Consider the following 13,603-nt stretch of genomic DNA (forward strand, 5'->3'; position numbering starts at 1 on the left):
TTAACAATGAATTAATGAAAACACGAAACCATTTTATCTATGTAGGAAGCTTTTCCCCTTCTTAAAAAAATGACCTTTTAAATCCCCAAATCACTTCAGATGAGATCAGGGCAGAAAGTAGTGTGGGTCTGTGGAGGGGTGAAGTGACCTCCGAACGAGCCTCTTACATCACCCCCTGCTAATTCAGTGTGGTAAGAAGGGCCTGCATTTACGAATTCTGTGATGGAATGGATTGCTAGGTATCCGATGCTCCCAGTGAGCCCCAGCATTCCCTCAACCCCTGTACATATGTGAGATGGGTGAGGAAAATGAAAGCTATTTGCACCTGCTTCTGGCAGCATGCGTCTCCCTTCTCTGCATGGGAGCTGGGATGGGGAGGGATCGTACCTTCCACCTGGCATTGCCTCTGAGTAGCTTTGTGAGCTCCTTTGGGCTATTATGTTGGTTGGTACTTTGGCTTCCTTGACTCCCAGCACCAGCTGATGCCCTGATCTGAGTCCCAGTTGGGCAGGCTCTATTGCTCAGTACTGTAGCTGTCTCCAGGGCATTGTTCTTGAGACTTCCAACAGGGCAGATTTGTGCAGTTGGCCCATCTGGACAAGATCTCTAACAAGTAGAGCTCTGTGCAATAAGCTCATCTCCATAGTCCACCCCCCGCACCCCCCGCCCTCGGGCTGCAGCAGCCTGACACCCCAGCCCCACCATGGAGAGTATCAAAGAGATACTCTCTGCTCCTTTCAAAGGGGTATTGCTGTGGCCTCTCATTGATTGGCACTACCTGGGCAGAAATAGGAAAACAGACTTTCTGCCCTTCTCAGTTCAATGTCCTCACTTCAGCCAGTTCTTTAGTTTTGAATCTTTGTGTTGTGAGACTGATAATATTACCAGTAAAAGGAATTTCTGGTTCAGCGACCCTGGTCAGCCCAGAATGCTCTCCTTGAAACCAAAGGACAGGAAAGAGGCATGTGTAGAGAGCAGGAAATAGCAGCCAAGCTCAAGGGGAACAAGGGGAAAGAGCCACACTCTGGGTTTGACTCTAGACATTGCTTTGACTATTGGATTTATTGACTTTCAATTTAGAACACCGTGTAGAGGGAGGCAGGGAGGAGGAAAGGGGGAGAGAGAGAGAGAGAGAGAGAGAGAGAGAGAGAGAGAGAGAAAGAAATTGGGCATACATAGTTAATTATTCCAGGGCTAGAAAAAAGAACATGATGTCTAAGAGATCATTTGGTCACCTCTGTCTTTCTGCTGTTAACCCCCCACTTTGTTCTCTGCTATTTCTGTTCCCCACAGTGAGGTCACTTCGAAGGACCCAGTGTACCAGGCCCATGATTCCCCATGTCCCGATAGTATGTCAAGCCTGAAATTGGGCTCTTCCACACCAAGTCTGTATTCTGACATTTACGACAGCTTCAACCAACTACTCTACTTCCTCCCTGCTCCTCATCGTGGAAGCAGAAGAGAAGCAAGAGAAGGGTGAAGAAACAACTCAGACTCGTGGCTCTCTAACTGCTTTAGCTACCACCCCGGCAGTGGCCCAGCGTAAGTGTCCTCTGTGTGTCTACCTCCTTCCCAGGTGCCTCGGAGCCCATGCTATTCTGAACAGCGTTGCATGGCACCATTATTTGCTTGCCAAAATGAGATGGAAGGGCAGGTTATAAATGAGGGGCCCTAGAAAACAGACTTTGGAGAAAAGGAAGAAGTAAATGAAAGCCCAGCCAACAGCAGATTATCTGAGGATAGGTTCTGTAGTCTAGTACTCCTGGATCCTCCTACCTTGGCTCTTACTTTTCCTGAGAGTTTTCTAGCGTCATCAAGTAAGCATCTCTTCTCTTTGTATAGTCCCCAGCAAACCCTACCACCATGCTAGTTAGGGAACAGGAAGAGAAATTCTGAAATCAGAAAGTTTGATAGGATCTGAAGCTCTTCCTGAGAATTCAAGATTCCTGCCCCAATTCTGACACTTTGGGGCTACCCAAGAAGACTCAAACACCGCTCTGTTGGCACATACAGCACAGTCCTAGCCCATTACTGTTCCAGCGGAAGGTGTGGAACCTGTGACTTTGCCCTCCTGTCACCCCGAAGAAGCCTGACAGGGTCACACTGGGCTGCCCTTGTGGATGGGAAAGATGCCCTATTTGATCCTGCCATAGGAGGGACCGAAGACAGGGCAAAATGCAGACCCTGAGTCGGAGGTGGCAGGGTGAGAAGCAGTGCAGATTAAGATGACAAATGTCAGAATCTAGTAGCAGTTGGTCTGACTATTCTCTGGAGGATTGGAAAACAGAGAGGCATCAAAAGTTATCCTGGCCCCAGGGACATGGTCAAAGCTTAGTCTCATGAGCTATGGCAAAGTACGGAGAAAACCCAGATTAGGGTAAATGAGCCGTCTTTATAAGGACAGCCATCATGGCACCATGCAGTATAGGCCCACATAGCTCTGGGACTGGTAGTGTACGTTTTGAGTGGGAGATTGGGAAGGAACTGTCCAAGCCCCTGAGGGAGTCTAGGGGAAGAAGAGAGCCCACCCAGGAGGAAGCAGGAAGCCTGCAGCTGGATGTGATAGCCCCCACCCTATTCACAGTGCCTGGTGGATATCTTCGGACCGTAGCACTTTATATACAACCCAGTAGAAGACATTGAAGATGAGGAAAGTGAAAGGGAAGACAGCCCGGGATATGGTGTCAATTCTTTTGGCTCGGTCCACATAGAGTTTCCGCATGGTTTCTCTCTCCCTAAGAAGAGGGGCTGGAGGTTGGGGGCTATACATGCCAGAACCTTCCATCGGACCTCCATCCCTTGCCTGCAGGCAGTGGCCCAGGCCATAGCCACGGAAATAGAAGCGACTTTCTCGGATGATATCTTCCTCCTGGAATAACAAGGAAGACAAGGCAGAATTTGAGGTCAAAGTTCTAAGGAAATGAGACAAAGAACACACCAAACAAAACATCTCATAGGTGGAGCTGTGCAGGTAAGTTGGCTTGGTACACAGACCTCCTGTGCTCTTAGTTATGTTCACAAAACTACTCATGAGATAGATAGATACCAAGCAGTTATTTGTGGTGTGTATACTATATGTTATGATTCCATTTGCAGATAGACCCTGAGCTGCAGTTTTTCTTTTTTATTATGTACTTGAAAGTCAGAGTTACGCAGAGAGAGGAGAGGCAGAGAGAGAAAGGTCTTCCATCCGATGGTTCACTCCCCAATTGGCCGCAATGGCTGGAGCTGTGCCAATCCAAGCTAGAAGCCAGGAGCTTCCTCCCGGTCTCCCACGTGGGTGCAGGGGCCCAAGGACTTGGACCATCTTCCACTGCTATCCCAGGCCATAGCAGAGAGCTGAATGGGAAGTGGAGCAGGCGCAACTCATAGCAGAGAGCTGAATGGGAAGTGGAGCAGGCGCAACTCAAACCGGTGCCCATATGGGATGCTGGTGCTTCAGGCCAGGGCGTTAATCTGCTGCGCCACAGCGCTGGCCCCCTGAGCTGAATTTTTAAAAAAGATTATTTGTAAGGGGGAGGATGAGAGAGTGAGAGTGAGAGTAATAGAGCACTTCCATTCACTGGTTCACTTCTCAAATGCCTCCAGCAGTCAGAGCTGAGCCAGGCCGAAGTCGGAAGTCAAGAACTCCATCCAGGTCCCCTGAGTGGGTGGCAGGAACCCAAGGATTTGGGTCATCCTTCTTTGCCTTACAAGGCACATAGCAGAAAGCTGGATCAGAAGTGGAGCAGCTGGGACTAAGACCAGCATTCTGATATGGAATATGGACATCCCAAGTGGCAGCTAACCTGCTGTGTCACAACGCCAGCCCACTGAGCTGCCTTTTTGGTTTTGTTTTATTTTTTAAAAGATTTATTATTTGTTTATTTTGATGAGATTTATTTATGTATTTGAAATGCAGAGTGACAGAGAAAGGGGACAGTGAGGGAGGGAGGGAGGGAGGGAGGGAGAGAGAGAGAGAGAGGGAGAGAGAGAGAGAGGGAGAGAGAGAGAGAATCTCTCATCTGTTGGTTCATATCGCAAATGGCAGCAGCAACAGCCATGTCTGGGCCAGGCTGAAGCCAGGAGCCAGGAACTCATCCTGGTCTGCCACATGCATAGCAGAGGCCAAAGTGCTTGGGTCACCATCAGCTGCTTCACAAGCACGTTGGCCGGAAGCTCAATTGGAAGCTCAGAGACGCGGGGCCTCAATGGGGCACTCCTATACAGAATCCAGGTGTTTCAAGCGTTGGCTTACTCCGCTGAACCATAATGCCTATTCCATGAGCTGCCTTTTTGAAATGCGTACAATAATTTAGAGCAATCTAAAACCCAGTGAAGTGCTATCCACTGTGAGAGGGACATCTGAATGTCAAATTGTCCCTGACTGGTAACAAACAGAACACGGAAACCATAACACAGTGAAGCTAAGATATTTAGATTTGATTAATTTGGATTTTAATGATTTTCAAAAGCTTTAGATAGAATGAGTTTTCTTTGAATATAGTATCTTTTCAAAGTTATCTTGACTCAAAGCTGAAAATTCTCAAAGTTTAAAATAACCTAGTGTGTGATCCAAATTAGAATAAGATGATCCCTCCATTGCAAACATATGTGCTTCTCAGCAAACCAGCAGATTTGACACAAGGGTCAGTATATCCAGAGAAATGCACCTTTCATTCATGTACAATATGTACGTTATAATAAACACTAACACCAAAGAGGTATATTTTATATAAGTACTGTGCAAAAGGTCTATTTATCCAGTAGTTGGTTGACAACCTTAACTAGCTGGTAGACAGCTGGGAGCAAAGAAGTAGGGACAGAATGATAGAGATAATAAAGATAGAGACAGAGGGAAGAGAGAGAGAGAGACAGAGAGAGCAAGCCAGAGAGTGAGCCAAAAAAATAGAACATTAACTAAGAGGCTCCAAGGCCCCCACTCAGAGCCCATTTATTCTTTTTATAAAATACAAATAAGTCTCATTTTACCTACTTCTAAAGGCAAGAGTTGAGAAATATTTCCTTCAAGGGTGGTTAGAATTTTTTTTTTCAATATAGGTGGCCTTGGAATGAAATCTTCAGTTACCTAAGGAAACATCTAAAGTGATTTCACCTATAGTGAAATGCCCGTTTGTAGGCTGATGCTGAACTACCAACCTGACACTTGCCCAGGTTTCAGGGGGTACTGAAACTCAGATCTTTCAGTGTTTAAAGTGGGGGAAGTCTAAGGCAAACCAGCAAGAGTTAGTTACCCTATAGCTCTCTGAGGCCTTTACTATTCATTATAAGACCAAGGTACATGTATATTGTATGGCTATGGAATATAGCATGTAGAAAAAGTAGATTTTTACACCCCTGAGTAGTTAGAGGGACCTCCACAGATTTGGCAACATGTCAGAAAGCAGCTTGTAGGCGAGATACTGGGTAAGGAAGGTACCAGTAACCCTTTATTATTACATCATGAGAAGCTGACCTAGCATCTTGCAGGCAGGCCTGTTACCGGGCATCCAGGGCAAAACTGCTCAGGCCAGAGATTGACTGGCAGATCCCATCCATTTCTCTGCTACCTGTGGGCTCAAAGTATAAGCTTGGGAAATGGCAGTGGTCGTGCTCACTGAGATGTGTCCAGTGCCTGGAACCTAATCGGCTCACGGTAGGTAGCTGCTGAATGAATGAATGAATGATCAGCTGATGCTGCCTTTTAGTTTTTGAGAAGCCAGCATTCTCTCAGAGTCTCGGACTGCAGATCCTGCTCAGAAGAGAATCTTACTCAGTAACAAAGTGCTTGGCAGGAAAATGGGTAACTTCTGGCCCCGCCCTGCACACTGGTTCCATGTCCTTCAGCTTCCAGAAAGGGAATTGCACTTTAGGCACAGGAAAGACTCTCTAAGTCCGACCACCTGACGGCTTTGCTGCTCAACCCTTGATTTTTCCAGAGGCTTTGTGGAGACAGTGGTACCCACGCGGGCTGGAGACAATTCACTATTGTAATTGCACTACACCATAGTTGTAGTGGCGGTGATCCGAGCTCTCTGCCCAAAGTTGCTTATTTCCATAGCCTCTTTCATCAAAGGCCCTGGCTTACCTCCCGTGATCCTAATTCACTTGCACACTGTTCCTCTACAGCACAGGCTTTGCCAGGCCCATTTCTGAGATGCAGAACCAGAGGCAAAAAAAAAAAGTCTCCCAGGAGGATGGCCCAAGTGCTTGGGCCCTGCACCCGCATGGGAGACCAGGAGGAAGCTCCTGGCTCCTGGCTTTGGGTCGGCCCAGTGTACTGGCTGTAGCGGCCATTTGGGGGGGTGAACCAACGGAAGGAAGACCTTTCTCTCTGTCTCTCTCTCACTGTCTAACTCTGCCTGTCAAAAAAATAAAAAAAGTCTCCCAGGGAATTTAGAAATGAAGTGGTCTAGAAAATGACTTTCTCTCTTGCTTTCCACTTCAAGGTCTTTCAGATCACACTGTTCCCCACTGCTTGCTCTTATGTCCTCTGCCCCCCCCCCCCCTTTAGAGAATAAAAGCATGGAATGTAGATGTTTGCAAAAAAAAAAAAAAAAAAAAAAAAACCTCTGAAGGAGAAAGTTGGATCCAACTGCTATTTCTGTTTCTGTAGATCCAATTATTTCCCCTTTTCTCCAATCAGCAGGCTCTAGTAAATCTAAAGGGAATTATTTGGAAATCTTTCCCTAGCTGGAAAAAGCCATTTCGCACAGGAGGGAAAATATGGCCAGCAGGGTGAGCCGCTCTTAGTTATTTTTGATTGTAATATATTTTAGCTCTTGTAGTTGGGGGAACAAAGACAAGTAGCGTGAAATCCAGAGGTGAGAGGGTGTTATGGATTTGGTTATCATCTATTTAAACCAAATTCTGAGGGGGGTGTGTGTGCATGCCCGCATAGGCACCTGTCTGTCTTGGGGAGGGACAATGGAGCCTTAAATACCACATTGTGATTTCTGAGGCTGTTTAAATAGAACTCATTTTCCAGCTATCTGGGATGGGGGAGGCAGTGAAAAGGTAGACAGAGAAAATAGTCCAAAACTAAGCTGGGGAGGGAAGGCATAGGGTAGGAAGTGAGGCCTAGAGATGGGGCAAAGTGACATGTATTGAAGTGAGAGAGGCTAGAAGACAGGAGATTGGAGAATAGGGGAGGGTGCACGAAGAAGGAGAAGACACGAGCAGAGTTCTGAGACCAAGCACCTGAGAGCACCTGGCAGTATTTTGACATTTATTCCAGTTCTCAGGTTATTCTGTTGATAAAGGCTGGGTTACATGGCTACTGTGTCCATGTCCTGGGGCTAGTGCCTGCTGAGATGACGGGAAAAAAGACCTTTGCCCTTGCCTGTGACGCCTGTAGATTAGCTGGGAATGCAAAGCAGAACTGTTATGGAAAACATTCAACCACTTTTGACAGTGGAGTGGAAAGAAGAGTGGTTGAGGAGAGAAGAGAGATTAAGCTTAGAGCCCCGTGAAGAGCTGGCTGGCTCCTGGAAGACACCTAACCTGCCCTCTGAAAATCATATAGATTGTCCCTCCTTCCCTGACAGTGCTTCTCTCAGGCTGAAAACTTCTGCTCCTCCAGGTGGAACATTAGATAGGTTTCTAGAATTTAATTGACCAAGAGAGAGGTTTAGAAATGTATTACTTTCCATCAACTATTTTCAGCCTGCTTGGTGCCTCCAAGATTCTGGCTACAGTTCCATTGGGATGGCAATGGCTTTAGGAGACTTGAAAAGGGACATGATTACTGGGACAGGTGTGAATTTCAGGTTTTACTCACATCAACAATAAGCCTCAGCCCACTTTTAGCCAGTCCTTAGGGTCTGAAGCAATAATCAAGCACTAGTTATGACACATCCCACTATGAGCTCAGGATCAACTTAAATATGAGCAGGAGGGGATAGGCTGTGGACAGTTGGAGGTTGGGTGCGTGTAAAGGATTCGTCCTTTTTCTTTCCTTCCTTCCTTCTTTCTTCTTTTAACATTTATTTATTTGAAAGGCAGAGTTACAAAGAGACAGAGAGACATAGATCTTCCATCTGCTGGTTCACTCCCCAGATGGCTACAACAGATGGAGCTGGGCTGATCCAAAGCCAGGAGCCAAGAGCTTCTACTGGGTCTACCACATAGGTGCAGCGCTGGCCCCCTGTTCTTCTTTTTCAAAGTAGGCTTTGAGAAGTCATCATGATCAAAACTCTTATAAGGACAGAATTTTTGGGAGCCTGCACTATGGCATAGAAGGCTAAGCCTCAGCCTGCAGTGCCGGCATCCCATACTGTTGCTGTTTGGAGTCCTGGCTGTCCCACTTCCCATCCAGCTCTCTGCTAATGCGCCTAGGAAAGCAGCTGAAGATGGCCCAAGTGTTTGAGCCCCTGAACCCATGTAGGAGACCCAGATGAAACTCATGGCTCCTGGCTTCTGCCTGGCCTAGCCTCAGCTGTCGCGGGCCATTTGGGGAGTGAACCAGTGGAGCAGATGGAAAATCTCTCTCCTTCTCTCTCTGTATCTCTGCCTTTCAAATAAATAAATAGATCTTAAAAAAGAAGAATTTTGGTACCTACAGGCAGTTTTGACACAACTAAAGAAGAGGTAGGGGACAGTTAGCTTAGAAAAAGGGAGCATCCTTTTTTGTATTTTTCCCTTTCTGCCAAGTCTATATTTCTCTAAATCTGAGAATGAGATAGGAAAAGCTTTAAGGCCCTTTGAAGAATGAGTCCTTCTCAAGGAGATGCAGTTGTAGATCAATCCACTAGAGGGTGTGTTGTCTAGTGCCTAGCTAAAGGAGTAAAGTGAGGCAAGATTTGATAACTTTAGAGAACCCCCTAGATGAGCCAGAAGCCCTGCCTTCAGCAGAAACGGGCCTTAGCCAGGAACATGAAACCATGGAGATAGTTTGTGAGATATTTTTAGTGTGGGCATATGGTAGAGGTGCCCCTGAAGCAGCTGAGGTGGGAAGTGGGATGTTGGGCAGAATGAAGAGTCCTTGTGTTACTGTGGCCCAGACAGGCTAGGGCCGGGGTATTAATAGGGGGTTCAGATCATTGCTTCCTATCCTCCAGAGGCTGTTTAATTCACTTGCTCCTTTGGTTTTAGAGCCTCTGGATTGGGCAGAAAACATGGAGTCAGAGCTCAAGACTCTGATGATTAAGCAACCAGTATGCAGCTCAGCAAAGGCTTTCAGCTTTGCACATAATTGGACACTTGCTACTGTAGGGGCAGCCCAGGCACCTCTGTTGTCATGACAACTTACCTAGCACCTATTGTCTGGGCAATTGAGGGTAAACTGCCTCTGTTGTCATGACGACAAGATTCCTCTTATATTTCCCCAGGTGATCACTCTACTGTAGAAGAAATGGGGTTAACAAACAAGGGTGAGGGAGACCAAAAGCTCATGCCCAACAACTCTGATGCACCCAATGAAGATAACGGAGAAGAAACCCAACAATCCAACAGCCAGAAGAGGCAAGTAGCTGTTTTTCAATTCCAGCTTAGTTACTGGGACCCCCTTCCCCCAACCATGATGCCTCCCTAGAAAAGCACCATTGCCTGACTGTTGAATTCTTAATTACTAATTAGTGTCTGACAACCTAGAGTACCTTCCTCCAGGGTAGGGAGAGAGCCAGGAGCAACCATTACAGCTACTTAAAGGATTCTCAAATTAACTAATTTGATAAGGTTCTAATACCTGCTAATACATTTTCAGTGATTACTTTATGCCAGTCACTGTGTCCGTGCTCTTAAGCATTCTACTGCCTTACAGTGATTAATGTCCCAAAGGACAGAGAAGGAACAAGATTCAAAAAGGTTAAAGCACTTAGCTCAACTGTGACCAGCCTGGGACAAGAATTTGGGGTTCCTGATTGCCTGTCTAGTCCTTGCAGCCCTGGGTTGGGTCCTGGCTCATGGGAGGAGAAGTAGGGAGGAAGGAGTCCAAAGGAGAAAGAAACTGGGCCTGAGCCTAGTTGTACTCACCATGCGTTGGCGCCTCTGCCTTCTTCGAAGTCTCATGAATTCCTTATGCTGACGAGAGACAAAATTGACAGCAGCATACTCCAGCAGGGCAGCAAACACGAAGAGCAGGCACACGGCCATCCAGATGTCGATGGCCTTCACATAGGACACCTACAACATCCATAGACAGAGTAGTCAGCCTTCTTGGATTCCTTCCATGGCCCATCCAGTGGATTTCTAGCCCACATTGATTGCCTGCTGCTCTCCAGCTTGGTCCTGAATTTCTTCTGGTTGTTAAAGATGCTTTCCACAATATGTCCTGTTGTCTGAAGGCCCATGTCAAAGAAGTCGGGCTACACATAATCCTTCAACTCTCTGCACTCTCCACCCTCTATTTCCACCTGCCTTTCCTCTCTACATTTCTTTTCTTTTCTTCCTTTATTCTTCTTGCATTTCTGCTTCTTCCTCTTACTATTCTTTTCATGCTTGTCTTTTCTGATTCCTTTCCTTCAATAAACAGCAATGAACATGAACACTGTGTTCATTTGCCCTCTGTTATCTCCTTGGGTCCTCACAACCTAATTGGGTAGGTAATCTGGCAGACATCATGATTCCCATATAAGACATGTTGAGATGCTTAAGGCTCAGAGAATAAAGGTCTTACCCAAGATCACCCAGTGAGAAGATGGTGTTAGTACTTGGCAGTTCTGGGATTTCAACTCAATGACCTTACAAGTTAACTAGGCTGCCATCTCACCGGCAGACTAGGGACTCCACCTCTGTTCTTCCCTTGACCTTGTATGTTTTTTCCTGCTGCTCTTTGTGAGAGGCCCTGCTGAGGAATTGAGTACAGTCATCAGTTGGGACCTTATCTCACCCTGGAGAGAACAGGGCAGAGATGCTGAAGAGCGCCACATAGCTGCAGTCACGATACTTTGCTAATTGCAAGGCACTATTGGCATCCACCTGGTCAGTGCCTAGTGCTCTCCTTTCATTACCTGCCTCTAAGTACCTTTCTCTCCCTTCTTGTGAAGGTTGAACATCGACTTCTCCTGGAACAAGGTGGCAGCTCGGTAGGGCCAGGAGGGAGGAGGACACAGCTCATATTCGAGCTGTTTTCACCTCTTCAACCAAATTAATTGATTCCCTACATAGTTTTGAGCTCTGGGCCCCAGAGAGCTCGCTCCCCAGCAGAGATAGGGTTCGTGACAGGCAACTTCTTTCACCAGCTTCTGCCATGTTGGGCAGTGGGGTGCTGCAGGCGCCAGGTCAGGAGACGGAGTCAATGGATACATCCTGTACCTCAGTGGGTTTTTTTTTTTTTTGACAGGCAGAGTAGATAGAGAGAGACAGACAGAGAGAAAGGTCTTCCTTTTTGCCGTTGGTTCACCCTCCAATGGCTGCTGTGGCCGGCACATCTCACTGATCCGAAGCCAGGAGCCAGGTGCCTCCCCCCGTCTCCCATGCGGGTGCAGGGCCCAAGCACTTGGGCCATCCTCCACTGCCTTCCCGGGACATAGCAGAGAGCTGGTCTGGAAGAGGGGCAACCGGGATAGAATCCGGCGCCCCGACCGGGACTAGAACCCGGTGTGCTGGCGCCGCAAGGTGGAGGATTAGCCTGTTAAGCCACGGCGCCGGCTACCCTCAGTGGTTCTTAACTGGGAAAACTTTACCCCTCTCCCAGGGGCACTTGGCAATGTTTTGATCACACCGTTTTGGAGCAATGGTGGCTACTTGCATCAAATAGGTAGATGCAAAAGATGCTGCTAAGCATCCTGTAGGGCACACAACAAAGAATTATCTGACCCCCAAGATAATAGTAATAAGGTTGAGACATTCTGCTCTCATTCTTTAAATTTCACCAAGGTGGTGGCACTGGGTTACTGATTAGATATACTTTAGTCAAGTGTCTCCATTTTTCCACCTAATAAAAGGGAATTCTATTTCATTCCCCATTTCCTAGTTCCACTGTGCCCCTAGGAATGTATCTTCTATGAATATTGATAATAAGTTAACCATAAGGGAGGACCACAAGGGCTTTGGATCATCAAAGGAAAGGACAGCTTAAACACTAGGAAAGAAGCCTTGCTAATGATGAATGTGTTAATAATACATCTTTAAAAATCTCAGAAATTAGGGATGACATTGTGGCGTAGTGGGTAAAGCTGCCACCTGCGATGCCAGCATCCCATATGGGCACTGGTTCAAGTCCTGGCTGCTCTGCTTCCAATCCACCTCCATGCTTATGGCCTGGGAAAAACAGTGGAAGATGGCGGAACTACTTGGGCCCCTGCCACTGACATGGGAGATCCGGATGAAGCTCCTGGCTCCTGGCTTCCATCTGGCCCAGCCCTGGTTGTTGTGGCCATCTGGGGGGGGGGGTGAACCAGTAGATGAAAGATATCTATTTTTTTCCTCTGGCTCTCTGTAACTCTGACTTTCAAATAAATAAATAAATCTTGGGGGAAAAAAATCCTCAGAAATCCATCCACTCACTATCATAGCTCAACTGAAAGACTAGAAGAGCTTGCTAAATGATGTCCCTGCATCTACTCTTGCCAGTTGCAATCTATTCTCCAAACAGCAGCCAGAGTTTTCTTTTCAAAATATGCATCTGATTGTATCACTCCCCTGCTTATAATCCTTCAGTGGTCTTCCTCAACCCTTATGACACTTGTTTTCCCTCACTGTAACATCTAACCTCTGCCTACCTCTTCAGCCTCATTGTACCCCTTGCAGTCGATGACACTGTCATGGTGAACTATTTCAGAAGTTACTTCAGGAGTCACTATCTGCTTGTCTTTACTTGGACAAGTTTTCTTTATCCTCCAGCCTGCATTTTAGATACCACATCTTCTGGGAAGCTTGCTCCGATCACCCCAGTCTGTGTTTCTTGTCCTGTTACATGTGTCCAGGTTACCTGTACCTTATAACACCCACTGCATACCTGGCCATTCACTTCACTAGACTGTGGACTCCTTGGCAGAAAGGACTGTTTCTATTTCATTCGCTATTCTGTCCTCAGTGTATAGCTGAGTGCCTGGCATGGAGTAAGTTGTTAAATGAACATATCGATGATTGAGCGATGCATTTGTCTCTGCTAGCGTCTGCTTGCTGTCTTTGCCCTCCTCACCACTATCTGCCCCAAGACCTGTGGGGAATTTAGATTACAGATCTAGAGAGAATTGAATCCTCTCCTATTGCAACTTTAGGTCTAATCTGCCAGTCTTAGAAGCTTCTATTTCACCCTTCCATGCTGCTCTGAACCACTGCAATTGTAGAGCTCAAAGGTCTGGAAAAGAAATGATAATCAGAGCCTTCAGGGTACCTCAAAGGGACCCTGGGGGAATGGCCACTCCAGCTGAGTTCACTTACTCATCCTGGACACTGAAGCCGTACTGGAGGGGGGCTGGTGGTGACATGGGTGTGGTGTTCAGAAGTCCCTGGCCTGGCGCCATGTCTTTCCTTGGGGTTCCCACCAAACCTAATGTTGCACAAACTCAATAGTGTACAGAAGTTTCCTGGCTTACCAAGATCCTTGCTCTGTGGGGTTGGCTAATGAGGCTATTTAGTTTCAGGGTGCATGCCCCAGTATTTTGCTTACTGGCCAATGAGGCCATAAAAAAGTTATCAAATTCGGAGGAGAAAGCACTAAATGCTGTGAACAAACAGC

The 13,603-nt window shown here is 46.9% G+C and overlaps 1 protein-coding gene and 1 long non-coding RNA gene across 3 annotated transcripts in view; one reads left to right on the top strand and one right to left on the bottom strand.

Moving 5' to 3' along the window:
- Positions 1 to 9,511, top strand: part of LOC133753679 (uncharacterized) — a 25,940-nt gene extending 16,429 nt beyond the window's left edge. The window contains exons 2-4 of the long non-coding RNA XR_009865078.1: positions 1,294 to 1,542; positions 2,810 to 2,971; positions 9,309 to 9,511. This is a non-coding gene — a long non-coding RNA (uncharacterized LOC133753679). The remainder of the gene's footprint in view (positions 1 to 1,293; positions 1,543 to 2,809; positions 2,972 to 9,308) is intronic.
- LOC133753677 (glycine receptor subunit alpha-4) overlaps positions 2,579 to 13,603 on the bottom strand; it is a 25,693-nt gene continuing 14,668 nt past the window's right edge. For both annotated transcript variants that reach the window (XM_062184364.1, XM_062184365.1), the window contains 2 exons: positions 9,952 to 10,101; positions 2,579 to 2,869 (listed from right to left, as the gene is read on the bottom strand). In XM_062184364.1, coding sequence (XP_062040348.1) covers positions 2,579 to 2,869; positions 9,952 to 10,101 — 441 coding nt within the window. The remainder of the gene's footprint in view (positions 2,870 to 9,951; positions 10,102 to 13,603) is intronic.

This window comes from Lepus europaeus, chromosome X (genome assembly GCF_033115175.1).
Source record: "Lepus europaeus isolate LE1 chromosome X, mLepTim1.pri, whole genome shotgun sequence".
Lineage (NCBI taxonomy): Eukaryota > Metazoa > Chordata > Mammalia > Lagomorpha > Leporidae > Lepus > Lepus europaeus.